General features: G+C 38.7%; 1 protein-coding gene across 1 annotated transcript; it reads left to right on the top strand.

Annotated features, from left to right (window-relative positions):
* scn4bb (sodium channel, voltage-gated, type IV, beta b) lies at nt 1-6560 on the top strand. The gene is made up of 5 exons (XM_028595903.1): nt 1-85; nt 4819-4982; nt 5071-5290; nt 6110-6239; nt 6464-6560. The coding sequence occupies exons 1-5, from the start codon at nt 1-3 to the stop codon at nt 6558-6560; spliced, it is 696 nt and encodes a 231-aa protein (XP_028451704.1).
* The last annotated feature ends 6701 nt before the right edge of the window (nt 6561-13261 follow it).

Raw genomic sequence — 13261 nt, forward strand, 5'->3', positions numbered from 1 at the left:
ATGGAGGTCCAGTGGGTTGGGGTTGAAGTCCCGAGGCTGGGCCCTCCACACAGAGCCGTCGGCCTGATCTTCTCTATGCTGCTTGGTAATGTCTGGCTCTCACTTTACGTCACCTCTCTTTAGTTGCTCTGTGATTGTTACACCACAGCTGATGTGCACTGTGCCTCCTAATCTCTATTTTTTGGAAAACTTCACACTTGTTTTTTGTTTCTTTCTCACTCCTTAATAAATACCAAAAGCGTGTGCCAATATCAGTGTCTGTGTTTGTGTTATTATGCAGAGCAATGATGCTGTGGCTTTCCCAAATCTAACATTGACCTTCATCAGCTTCTGAGCTACGTAGGTGTTGTCTGCAATTGTATTTAGGGCATGTGTCGATACAGTAGGTTTCACCGAAGGTTATTGACTTTGGTGACATGACTAGTTTGCTTGATTATTGCTGTAGTTGTTTTCTGGAGGTTGCGTTTTTCACCTCATGAGCAAAATGTGCTGCTGGTTCTGCCTAGAAACAGATAAGGACTATGAAGATAAAGTATTTGGACGAAAGTTGTTGCAATCAAACAGTTTGGCGTTATCTGTGATGCATATTGGTTTGGATTGGGATTGTCTGTCATCAAAAGGAAATGTCAGCAGAATAGTGGCCCTTGTGATAAGAAAGCTGTGTCAGACTGTAGGCACTCTAGAGGAGGCCCTGCCATTCACAGCATATTGTGCCGGACAAGAGGTGAATCTGCAGTAATAGTGCAGCAGTCAATCGGAGCAGTGGAGCAGTGTCTAGTAAAACATCACTTTTAATTTCACTTGAGTCATCAACCCCTGATATTAACAATGAGTACTTTTGCAGTGACCGTACAGTAACATCACCGTGGGTCTCCAGATCTGACAGTGTTGTCTCAAGTAAATTCACACGCAGATCTGAGACTGACAGTGGTGATAGTGTACCATGTGTGTTATGGTGTTTTGATATAGTGTCAGGTGTAATATTGTTATATTGGATTTTGTTTTGCCTGAGATGCCAACCCGACATCTCCAATAACAAAAAAGTATGTGTAATACCATTTCTAACATTGTTCCTACATTCATTACTTACAGTACATCTTGGAATTTTTTTTTAACCTACTGATGGGTGTGGAGCATCAGTGCAGCAAAAGTACAGCAAGCACGCATTAAAAGATGAGCCATCCATGAGAAAATGGTCTCTGACATTATGTTTAGGAACTGTAGGCTTAAAACATTCCCAGTCTAGTAAAATCCATTATAATAATTCTCAATCCATTTAAAATATTCATCTCCCATTTACACACATAAACTGTCTTGACAGTGGAATTGTGTTGCCGAGTCAACATTTTAATGTCGTTTTCAGATCAAGAATGGCTATTTCTTGCTCACAGGTGTTGTCTTTATTTAGAATGAACAACAAACATTTTGACCTCCTATAGCCAAAACTACACAGTAGACTTAACCAGCAGATGCAGGTGGCCTAGTAGCAGAGAGAAAGATGCTACAGCAGTTTCATCTAAGCATAATTTTTTGCTTTATCGTGGATAAACCATCATATTTCTTCTGTATGAGGTGGTTAAGATGGTACCTCATTGTACATTACACTTGTTAAGCAGCAGATACAGTGCTGTAGTAATTTTATACTTTATAATACCCTGTTCATGTTTATTTTGAATTGTGTTCCACTCTACGAGACATCTTGTGTTGTTTTTCGACATCCCAACCATTGAAACCAGTTTATGTCTCTTTTCACACCTTTGACCTCTCATGAATAGCATGGATTCTTGTCCCTTCTTAAATTTAAAATACCAGTCTTAAAATCTAAAGAAATGCTATCTAGTGCCATTCATGTGTGGTCAACCATTGCATTTTATAATAGCTGGTGGTTTATTGTAGAGCTGGACTACAATTACAATTAAACTTATTGTAGGTATATCTGTACTGGTGTAAATGTCAGCCGATAAGTAACAAGAAATTGCAGTACCGAAATACTAAAGTAGGTGAGAGGCAATTTAGAAACAGTGATCACCATTACATCGTTTATCCATAGGACATTGACAAGTTGATTTTTCAACTGCAAAACATCCTGTTCAGTATGTATCTTGATCACAATAAAAAAAATAAAAATAATAACAAAAAGGGAACCGTATCAATATTTTCTGGTATATTATGTTTAAAAAAACATGATTATCAGCCATCAAGCCGATAAATCGTTATCAGATTTTTTTAAGCTCTATTTTTTGGTTATTTGGATATACAAGATATTTTAGAAATGATGTGGAGAGCATTATGTGAATGCATAAAAAATTAAAATTAAAATTAAAAAAAAGTTGTTCTAAAGATGACATATGTAGGCTAGGAACTGGAGCATCTGGAGCTGTTCTACTTCTATCTGAAGCACCTTGCAAAACAAAACTAGAAACCTCAATATGAAATAAAAAAAAAAATAAAATAAAAAAAGAGAGAGACAATGGGCAGGAGGCTACTGGTTTAAGTAGTAGTAAGGTTGGAGTAATATTTAAATGTTGTCAGAGACTAAACACAAGGAGATCAAGGTTCTTGAAAGAAGAACAGATGCTTTAACATGCTATTTTACTTGTTTTGTTCTTGGTCTCTTGTCAGCAGCTTGGTAGAAACAGGATACTCTTATGGAAAACACAGATTTTAAGGACACATGGAAAGAAGGAAAATTGAATACTACCAAAATATTGTAAAAGCTTAAATAAATAAAGCCAGAGTGACACAATGTGCACGGGGAAAGAGACGGGAGGGGTGATGCTGTTGCTCTCTCGTCACTGTTTCTTACTGTTTTTGCAAGCTCACTGTGCTGCATTGGACCAGCTGAGCAAAAAGATTGGAGAGAGTGAGTTTTGTGAGATAGCAAGGGTGAGATGAGAATTAATCAATAACATTTCCACATACTGTATGCTTCCTTTCGCTGTATGAAGCCGTATCTGCTGTCCTTAGCAATGTTAGTCCTATTTGCTGCATTAGTGCTTGTCAGACATTGACCTTGACTGTGTTCTAAACAAAGTGTAACACGGTGTGCGCGAAACAGAGGGCAGAATCTTGGGAATGTTAGATGCAGTGCAGAAAATACAGCCCCCTCTGAAACCATCCATCTTATTCAGGTGTCAGTGTTGTGTTTTCTCTCTGTAACCTCTGCATATGTGTACTAGCACTTTGCGGGCATGTAGTTTACACCTCACACACTAGATGGAAGCATTAAGCACAAGGAGCTTTAATGGTGTAAAAGACCTGCTGGAATGATATACTGATATACTGATCACAAAAGCTAAATGGTTAGGTGAAATACCCGCTAAGTCTATAATGAGTAAAATAGGAAAAGACAAACCATAATTAAGACATGACTCTCTGCTCAGGTTGAAGGTGGGCCTGAACTCTGATGGGAACTTAATAGGTCAAAAATTCTTTCTACCAATGAAGGATGATAAAGCTGTCATTGCCCCGCCCTAAAAGGTGCAACAACACTAACAAGAAGATGTCAATCACTCAGTCTAACCACACCAACACAGTCCTGAAAGCAAAATTATGAATCCACTATAGCCCCGCCAAGACCTGCCCTACAAAGCAGCTTGATTGGTTGGGGTTAGGCATTTCCCCTTGAGTGGTTAACGTTAGGATAGCCAATTGGTCAGGGGATAGGACCTGTACAAATCAGGTTACGTTGCTTTGCGTAAGAATGGACGCCTGGTCAATAGTAGCTATTGAAGGGTGAGTCTTGGTGTGGCCATAGTGGGAAATAAAATATTGCATCTTGGAAGAGGTCTAATCAGCCACATTAACTGAAAACACCTGTGTGGGTGTTCAGGGCCTTTAATGACTGGGACTGCCTGATGCTGTGTGACTGTTGTGTTACAGTTCTTACAAGAGGCTCAGCAGATTTCATCCTCTCTTATTTATAGTAATGTCACAGCAAGGACGTAGTGGTGTCATGTTACTGAGGGTTTGACCAGTCAAGTGCCAATAATAGACATATTTCACATGTGTGTTCTTAAGATCATGAGGATTTAACTTGTTTTAAAATGTTCAATGGGAAAAATAATCTATGATGTATGCCCATTTAGATGTAGCGAGTATGTTTACTTAGAATAATAAAAGAAATGGTCTAAAATATTTGAATAATCAGGTGACTTAATTAGATTAATCTCACATAAAAGATCTTTTAAATCTTGTATTCCAGTGTTTTGGTATTTATTATGCATATTTACTGTCACTGTCCATGAACCTACTCTCGTCGATCATGCAACTGGGCGAGCAGACCAGCTTGTTTTGTGATATGACCACAAAACGAGTCCAAGGTGTAGGTATTAGAGCATTGTAAATGGCTTATGTAGAATATCTTGCGAAGAAAGAAAGAGAAAACTAATCAGTAGTCAGTCATTATTCTACCAGCACAAAAAATAAATGTTGAGGTTACAGGATTTATGACAATCTATATCTATTTTTTGATAGAATGAACAGAAGTAATGCATTAAATGTCAGCAAGATTAATTATGTGGTTTGGTTATCTAGGAATCTACTGATTTTGAGGAATAGTTCAACATTTTGGGAATATGTTTGCCTACTTGCAGAGTTTGAGAAGATGTAGATTCAGAGAGAAGATTGGTGCAGATACCCCCATAGAGAGTGGTATTGATCTTCTTTCTCAGCAAGAAAGCGAACAGGCGCATTTCACAAAATGTTGAACTATTGCTTTTAAGCAGACTTTGTGTGCACACAACATTGCTGCACTGTAAAGTTGATTTGTACCCTGTCCTGTCTTGCCTTATGTTTTCTATTCCTCTTCCTCCTCAGGCCTGTGGTCTGTTCAGGCCCTTGAAATGTCTGTAGGGAAGATTCCCTTCCTCCAAGCAGTGAATGGCAGCACGGTCATGTTGCCTTGTACGTACGCCAGCTGTATCGGCATCGAGGACCTCTACTTCAACTGGCAATTCAATGACAACGGCACCATGCAGAAGGTAAGAACTCTTTTTTCAAGAGAAAGATCCATATCCAGGTAACTTCTTTGGTAGTTTTGGATGATTGACAGCTTGTTGGTCTTATCAGGTGTGTGATTCAGTGATAGCGTCAGAGACGGCGGTGCCACATGTGAATATATATCGAGAGAGGGTGGAGTTTGTGGGGAAGAACCAGAACAACAACGTCTCCATCTTGCTGTGGAACATCACCTTCGAGGACGGAGGCCAGTACACTTGTTTTGGACGCAACCCCAAAGAGAAGGGCAGAAACCACAGTACCATCTTCACCCTCATTGTGGTGGACGAGTGTAAGTGGTCAAGATCTATGCTGTAATGTGTCAAATTTGTGATGGATGGGTCTGGTTTATTTTCCTTTCATTATACATATAAATGGGGTTTTAATGTGAAATGGTATTTTTATTAGTTCTTTTGATATATATGCAGTAGACACAATTATTAAACATCAGCCCAAATTATCTTAACCCTCTGAGGACAAAAGACGCACTGGCGAGTCCAAGCAATGTTTGACAATACTCCTACTCAAAAAGCGATATTACAAAATTTCATTTTAGACATTTATATACTATTTTCTTCATATATTATGCTATATTTATGAACCCAAGGCTTTTGTAAACTCATTTCAAGCACTAAAACAATTAAGTGTAGGTATTTTTTCACAAGAGATTTGAGAAATATTTCCTCTTTAGGGCCAAATGATCTCTTTATACAATGCTCTGGAACAATTTTGGTGATCTCAATGGGTCCTGGGTGCATTCACACCTATGCTTAGAGCAGTCCACTTGTGATCAGATGACTCAGGACAGATTTTAAAACTAGGTGAAAATGGGGCCTAAAAGATCAAAAGAGATGAACTCCCCATCATTCTGTATATATTTAAAATTTATGTTTTGGTGTGTCAGGAAAAGGAGATGGCTGCAGCCGCGGCCACACTACAGTTCATATCTCTTGTGGAGACACCAACCGCTTGAATTAGAAAGCTTTTTAACAGAATAAATGTTGTAAAAAAAATATATATTTTCTGGAACCTCTCCTTAAACTGATGATATGTAGATTGTATTTACATTATCATTCCTTTGGTGTTTTTTTTATGACTGTAATGTCTGCAGTGAGGGTGGTGGACAACACGCTGACCATCCTGATCGCCTCAGCTGTTGGCGGAGGAATCGCAGCATTAATGGGCTTCATGTTGCTCAAGAACTTCACTCTCTATGTTCTTGCCAGGCTTGAAGAGAAAAAGTGAGTTTTCACAACCACCTGGATATTTACCAGCAATGCAACCATTTCATACTGTTTTAATCAAGAGTACATTGTTGGTGCTTGGCAGCATGTTTGACTATAGCTCCGAAACTGTACATGCTGGAATATATTTCAAATGGAGCGAGCTTGAGATGTTTCTTAAAGCTGCCGTACAATTGCAGTTCTAACTTTGTCTTCTTCTTTTTCCTCCAACGCCACTGCAGTAAGGAGTGCCTTGTAACTTCATCAGGGATCGACAACACAGAAAATGGCCTCTCAGGATCTAAAGCGGATTCAAAACCAACACCAAAAAAGAAATGAGAAAGTGCACGTATATAAAACAATATGAGTACTCATATTTATGTACCTTCTTTGCATATATTTGTATATGCACGTGTTTGCACACACACACACAAGCAAATTCATTATGTTCAAGTTGGGATCCTAAAAACAGCCTGGCTGTGACCTTCAAAAGGGAATATATACATGTGCACGGAATACTAATGTGCAGATGATATACAACTAAGGAATATGCAAATCAGTGCACATAATTATTTAAAATGTGCTTATAATTTAATAATTTACATCTAAAGGATAATTGCACCTACCAGAGGCACTTTCACTTGATTTATTGTCTTAATCTTATAATATTTACATCCTACCTCCCGTCTGCTATCCCATACATCTTCCTCCTTTGCCCACATTGGTAACACAATATAGGAAAAACACATTAAAAGGTGTTATCTTTGATTTTTTGGGGGTGTGGCCAGTAACTGGGTCTGAAATCAGTTAAACATTTGTCATGTAAAGCTAGTGTTTGCTTTTACTTAATGAAATGTGTCCTGTTGCCACACAGAGCAGGAATATCAAGTCCAAAAGGTCTCTATGGACAACATTGTTCTCAAATTGTCTCTGGTTAGACTGTGGGATTGACAATTCATTATAGATAGTGGAAGTAAGCACCCTGCTCTGTCAACAGCAGTGAAGGAAACGTAACCTTAAAGGTAGTTTTACAACAGGAAGGAAGAAAGCATGACGCAGTCTGGAACCCTTTCAACTGATCGATTCCTCACGGTTTCAGCAGGCTCTGTATAATATGAAGGTGCAATTTGGATAAGATTTGTTGATTTATTGGTGGATATTTGGTCATTGTAATGATTCACACTGATAGTCATCATCTGATACGTCTGCACCAAGCAAGTAAACAAACTGAATGTTAAGAAGAAAGACCCCATTTAAAATGCTGTGTGGAAACGCAGGGGGCGATTATCCTGCTGGCGGTGGCCATGTGTGTTTACAGGTATTATGCAGTGAGTGGAAGCTAAGTGGAAGCATGCTTGTTAAGGAGCAGTAAGCTAAGTGTCTCTGGTAGATGGTTTCTTTTTGAAGTCATTACATTAAAACCAAATTATGTGCACATTTTATTAAATTATGGGGATATGTGTGTGTGTGTGTGTGTGTGTGTGTGTGTGTGTGTGTGTGTGTGTGTGTGTGTGTGTGTGTGTGTGTGTGTGTGTGTGTGTGTGTGTGTGTGTGTGTGTGTGTGTGTGTGTGTGTGTGTGTGTGTGTGTGTCACAAAAAACAGTTTATCAATTTGCACAGTCATGCTCTGTTTAAAGTGCTGGGTAGCCATGATATATCAGTAATTATTTGTGGCCACAGCCAGAATACATACAAAAAAAAAATTTAAACTTTGACTGTTTTTCATCCGAAGTCAAAACAAAAACACTTTTTGGTTTACATGCTTGAGACAGGAAATAATGTAATGTAGTTAGAGGTGGGCTGAATCCTAACACCAAATTCACAGTATATCTTCGATAATCTGGTCTAACTACATCAAAATCAAATGTTCTATCTCACTTATCTACTGATCAATTGGTGGCTGCTTTCCACAAAACTCCTTCTGATGTATTCAAACAACTGTAGTAAAAGAAAGGGTGCTTTAATTAGAGCTAACTCAAATGGTACTGACAGAATATTGTAGGATTCAGCCCAGCTCTTCATCTTGTACCTTCTCTTTGCTTGATATAAAACACAGGTGCCTGTTAGTGCTTATGCTCCTCTGCCACCGAGGACAACTACATATTGCAAAACAGTTTATAAAGCTCAGCAACCGTAATAATACAATAAGCTTCTAAACTGACTTGATAGACAATCCCCCTAAACACCCCCCCACCCCCACCCCCACCCACTCCCTAGAAAATGAATGAATGACCCTATGATGTTGCTGCTTTTAAAACAATAACCAATGCATTTTAAGCATGTGCAACATGGGCCAGATTTTAGACACAATGCTTGAAAACAGAAATACATACTTTTTGGAGGAAAAAAAACATGTTCCAATATACTAACACTGGTAGTCAGCTCTGAGGTTAGCTGTAAATTCCATTTTATGCCATGCTAATTTCATTGCGCTAACCCTTGCTTAGACTAAGCACTATTTGGTGATGTGGCCCTGGATACTGTATGCCTGGATCAGACTCAACATATTTGCTTAGTATGTGACTCTTTGTAGAAATGGCTTGTTTTTCCTAAACACTGACAAACCCATTCAGTCAGTGTTTTACTCTTTGCAATAAATCATCTTTACCAGCTGCACTGCAGTGAAAAAGAAAAACCTGGTTGTCCTACCCATGCATACAGTAAATGACCCATAAATGCATACTCTAAATGATCATGGGATCAAGTTTCAGACATGCTGAGTATGGGGGCTGTAGTTCAAGTATCTTTTCAAGCAGGAGATAAAGTGAGGCTGTCAGTGTAGCTCACTGACTGCCAAACAGGGATGATTCCTATTGAGCATCATATCAGGACATGAATGTATCTGCATCACACTCAACAACTGCATTTACAATTTACATCTGTTGCACATTCAAGACAATGAATGTATGGCTTTAAAAAGAAATACCTCTGGAGAGTGGGACAGATGTGGGTAAGCACTGAGTCAGGTCGGATATAAACGTACCTCCCCAGTCGCAGCAGGTGTTAGCTGAGCGTACTGTACAGTCAAGTGTGAGTTTCTGAAGCTCACTATAATAATAATGTGCCTCCACATTAAAGTGACTCCAGTCTTTAGTCACTGGCTTGAAGCAATATTATGAAGGGGATGTGTTGTTGTTAAAAAACATATTTTTGTGTATGCACAATGCAAATCAGTGTCGGTTTTTCACATTGATCATCCAAGTGAGAAGAGAAACCAAACATATTAAGGGTGCTAAATTTCTTTGAGGTTCCATGAAATGATGTAAGTTACTCAATGTGATGTATGTCCTATTCAAACAGCATCAGATGGAGAGGGATCAATGTTAAAGCAATAGTTTTGACATTTTCGGAAAGTATGCCTAGTGGCTTCTTGCCGAGAGTTCGATAGATACTTTCGTGTCTGTCTGGTCAATATAAAGCTACATCGACCAGCTACTTAGCTTAGCATAGCATAATGACTGGAAATGGGGAAGCAGCTAACCTGGCTCTTTCCAAAAGAAACAAAATCTGCCTAGCAACACCTCTATAGCTCACTAATTAAAGTATCTTGTTGTTTAATCTGAAGTATAAAAATAACTAATTGTGATTTAACGGAAGGGTTGGACAGTTTTCTGGCTTCCTGTGTTCTCATGGTTGCCTGGAAACTGCACGTCTTTTTGCTAAGCTAAGCTAACCATCATGCTAACCAAAATGTCAAACTATTCCTTTAAGTATATAAACCAATGGGTTATTGGATATGAAAAAATATATTTGATAAGATTGACAAAAAGGCAAAAAGCTGCTTGCTGAGAAAGCTGTGGTGACTTCATCGTCCCCTTTCGTGGGATCTTAGCGAAAGATATTGCAGGTACACAAGATGCAAGAAATATTATGGGCAATATACATTTTTCATATGTGTGTTTACCATATTCTATTTTGACTTAAAAGAGAAGATCCCCCCTGGTGCAGGACTATGAATTGTCAAGATATCAGGCCTTAACGTTTGGGCTGTTGCTGTGACTTTGCAAACATGAAGGCAGCGTTTTGCAGGATCGACTATCAAACAATAGAATAGCAATAATTTGATTTAACTGTTGAAGAGTGGGTTTTCTCTGAGTGTCTAATCTCTGTCAGCTGATGTCTAATTAGACTTGGTTTTTGATATGAAAAGGGATTGCCTTCTCAATGAATCAATTAATTGAGAAAACATATCTTTTGGGTAATGTTGAGATTGTGTCAGTGAGGGCCTTATGATGACAAGCAACTCTATGCAAATCATAACAGAAGTGACCATTTCTGTGAGCAATACAAGAGTAGGAGATCAGGGAGTTGTGATGATGGGATGCAGGGTGAATGGGGAACACCCAGAGAGGAGCTTGGAGTGGACTGGAGCCCCTGTACTTGATCAGATCCTGCAGAGCATATAGACTCACCAAGTCACGCTCCACCGCTGCTCTCTGCACACACACATATAGCCTACTGTACAGCTTTAATGCTCTGGCTCGCCCTCAAATGATGTCTCCATTTTCAACCTCTCATCCGTGCATATTAGCTCTTAATGTCTTTATTATAGAAACAAGAAATCTAATAAAGTTTTGAATAAAATCCATCCTGTCATGCTGTTTGTGTATGAAGGAGTGCAACACTAGATCTTTGATGGCACTGCCTCCTGTTGGACCGAGGAAGAACAATGAAAACAGACGACTACACAGGTGAACCTGCACAACAGAGCAAATGTCCCTACAATATATTCCTAAGGGACACTCTTTTTGTCAAGTTTGAGAAAATGCCCGCTTATGATGTCACCAGGATCATCTCATTTTGGGCTTAGAGGCAACAAACATTTAATGGAAAGCCTGCATTACAATCTTCATAGAGCTTAATAGACATGGGATTTGCATTCAGGAAATGTGTATTACATTATCAAATTGCAATATGGGATGTGTAAGATCTAGTGATTTTGAACCATGATCCGTACAAGGGACTAGAAGTCAGAATTTCTCTGCCGATGCTGTGCCAATTTTTCCCATTCTTTTTTTTTTTATTGTGCAAAACTTAATCACTGGAATACCTCTTTAATCTCTCCAAAAACACATAGTGGAAAGGTAGGGAGATTAACCCATCATCTTATCAATAAATTAACAACACCCAGGTTCAGCCTTTTCAGGCACATTACTATTATAAGTGATCTTACCTTCATTTTATTTCCATAGGCCACAACAGTGACTCCACCCCTCTGAAATTTGAAGGGTTGGAGTGAGGGATTGTTCAGATGTCTGTCATAATATCATTGGTTGGAATTGTGATGTTCAGCCATTGGCAATACATGAATTATCCAATAAAACATGTGCTCCCTGCAGAAATAAAGGGATTTTGCACAAATGAATATGCCAAAATAAAATGTACATTTGGGGGATTAGTTTCAACCAGCAAGGATCTTACATCTATCAATTATGTACCAAACTGCCTGTTATGTTCACTGCAGATGCCCCTTTCTTTCATTATACTTTCCATAAAACAAAGCATCATATAGTATACGTTTTATTAAAATGGCATAAAAAAGGAAATATTCACATCAGAATTCAAGAATTCAGTTAGCCTTCACATTAGACATCTTCAAGTGTTATTTTTAAGGTTCAAAGTTCAAGGTTTGATACTTATTTTCAAAAATATATATTATTTTGAGAAGTAAGGGGGAAAAAAGTGAAAAATTACTAATACAAAGTGCCACAAACAATAATTTACATCTAAATCTATCTACAAGGTCGCGTAACATAAAATGATCACTTGCATGTGTGAGTCTAACCAGCAGATGTCAGCAGTGACTGTGGAGTCAGAGGCTCAAACCTCTGGTCAGATCAGACCGCAGCGCTGAAAAGGAGAGGAGAGGAGGTGATGCTGACCTTTTTTTGAAGTTGTTTAAGTTCAAAGACCAAGTTTTCAATGTGACACCTCTGACCCATGGGTGTCAAATACACATGTCTGGATGTCTACTTTATTGATTGCTGTGAGGCTAGGGATGTTCTTAAATGTCGGGAGAAAGCTTTTACACCCATGAGAGCCTGAGCTTTATTTGACTTGTGGACAGAGAAGTGATGCACATAAAAGGAATTTGAAATAGTTTCACTGCATAGCTTGAAGTTAATGAACTAAATGCAAACTAATAAAATACACATATCTGTTGTTAATTTGATCATTTCTGTTAAGTCTGAAAGGAAAGTCTCCCTCTAATCAAATCTAATTCAGTCCACATATTTAGGATCAGTTGTGTGGAGTGTTCATATGTCTGAGGCTGTGTACTAAAATGTAAAACATACATAATGTCCAGTACCTAGATTTTATTAAAGACATAGCAGTGGCAGAAACATGTTTTCTCTGTCAGTCCTCTGTAAAGTCAGTTCGTCAATCAGTCAACTTTTCTCCCAAAATTACACTAAATAAAAATTTAAAAATTAAACACCTTTTCACAATTAAATCATTTTATCATTTTTGTTTTACTGGTCTTTGGAGGTTGTGCAGCTGTTGCAGCAGAGGGTCACTTCTCAGATGCACCACTGGCATTCACAGGGACTTTAAATATTCTATGAACTGGGAGTGTCCTGCAATTTACCGTCCTATAATGCAGGGGAGCTTTTCACATCAGGCCAACAGAGAGCAGGGGAGGGGGAAATTGCAATGTAGAAAGTTGATCAGTATGCTTTAAAGATTCACTGAAACCTTTGAAAATTGGTTTTAAATTACCATATTGTGGTATTCACCTGCTGTGTGGAAGTGTCATACCCACACCCCGCTACTCTCTTTTCCTACTCCTCCTCTCTATCTGCAGTGCATATCTTTGCGCAAATGTCTACGCACGTTTCATGGCTCCGAGAAAGACAAAGAAAAACAGTCATTAGTCTGTGGTGTAGCTCCACGTCTCTGTGATTAAGGCCCAAACTCAGAGGAAAATACATCAATACATTTTAGTCTTTGCAGCAGCCTGAGTGGCTTTTTTTTTACATCCATATTGCGCAAAGAAACGCGGTCATCAGGGGCGCACAGGTGGGTGCGCTCTCCAAGGT

This window comes from Perca flavescens, chromosome 13 (assembly GCF_004354835.1).
Source record: "Perca flavescens isolate YP-PL-M2 chromosome 13, PFLA_1.0, whole genome shotgun sequence".
Taxonomy (NCBI): Eukaryota; Metazoa; Chordata; class Actinopteri; order Perciformes; family Percidae; genus Perca; species Perca flavescens.

Bases quoted from the DNA above. Each gene is read 5' to 3' on its own strand.
- scn4bb (XM_028595903.1), top strand. From the start codon at position 1: ATGGAGGTCCAGTGGGTTGGGGTTGAAGTCCCGAGGCTGGGCCCTCCA. The intron at 86-4,818 runs GTAATGTCTGGC...CTTCCTCCTCAG, and splicing joins GATCTTCTCTATGCTGCTTG to GCCTGTGGTCTGTTCAGGCC. The intron at 5,291-6,109 runs GTAAGTGGTCAA...TAATGTCTGCAG, and splicing joins CCTCATTGTGGTGGACGAGT to TGAGGGTGGTGGACAACACG.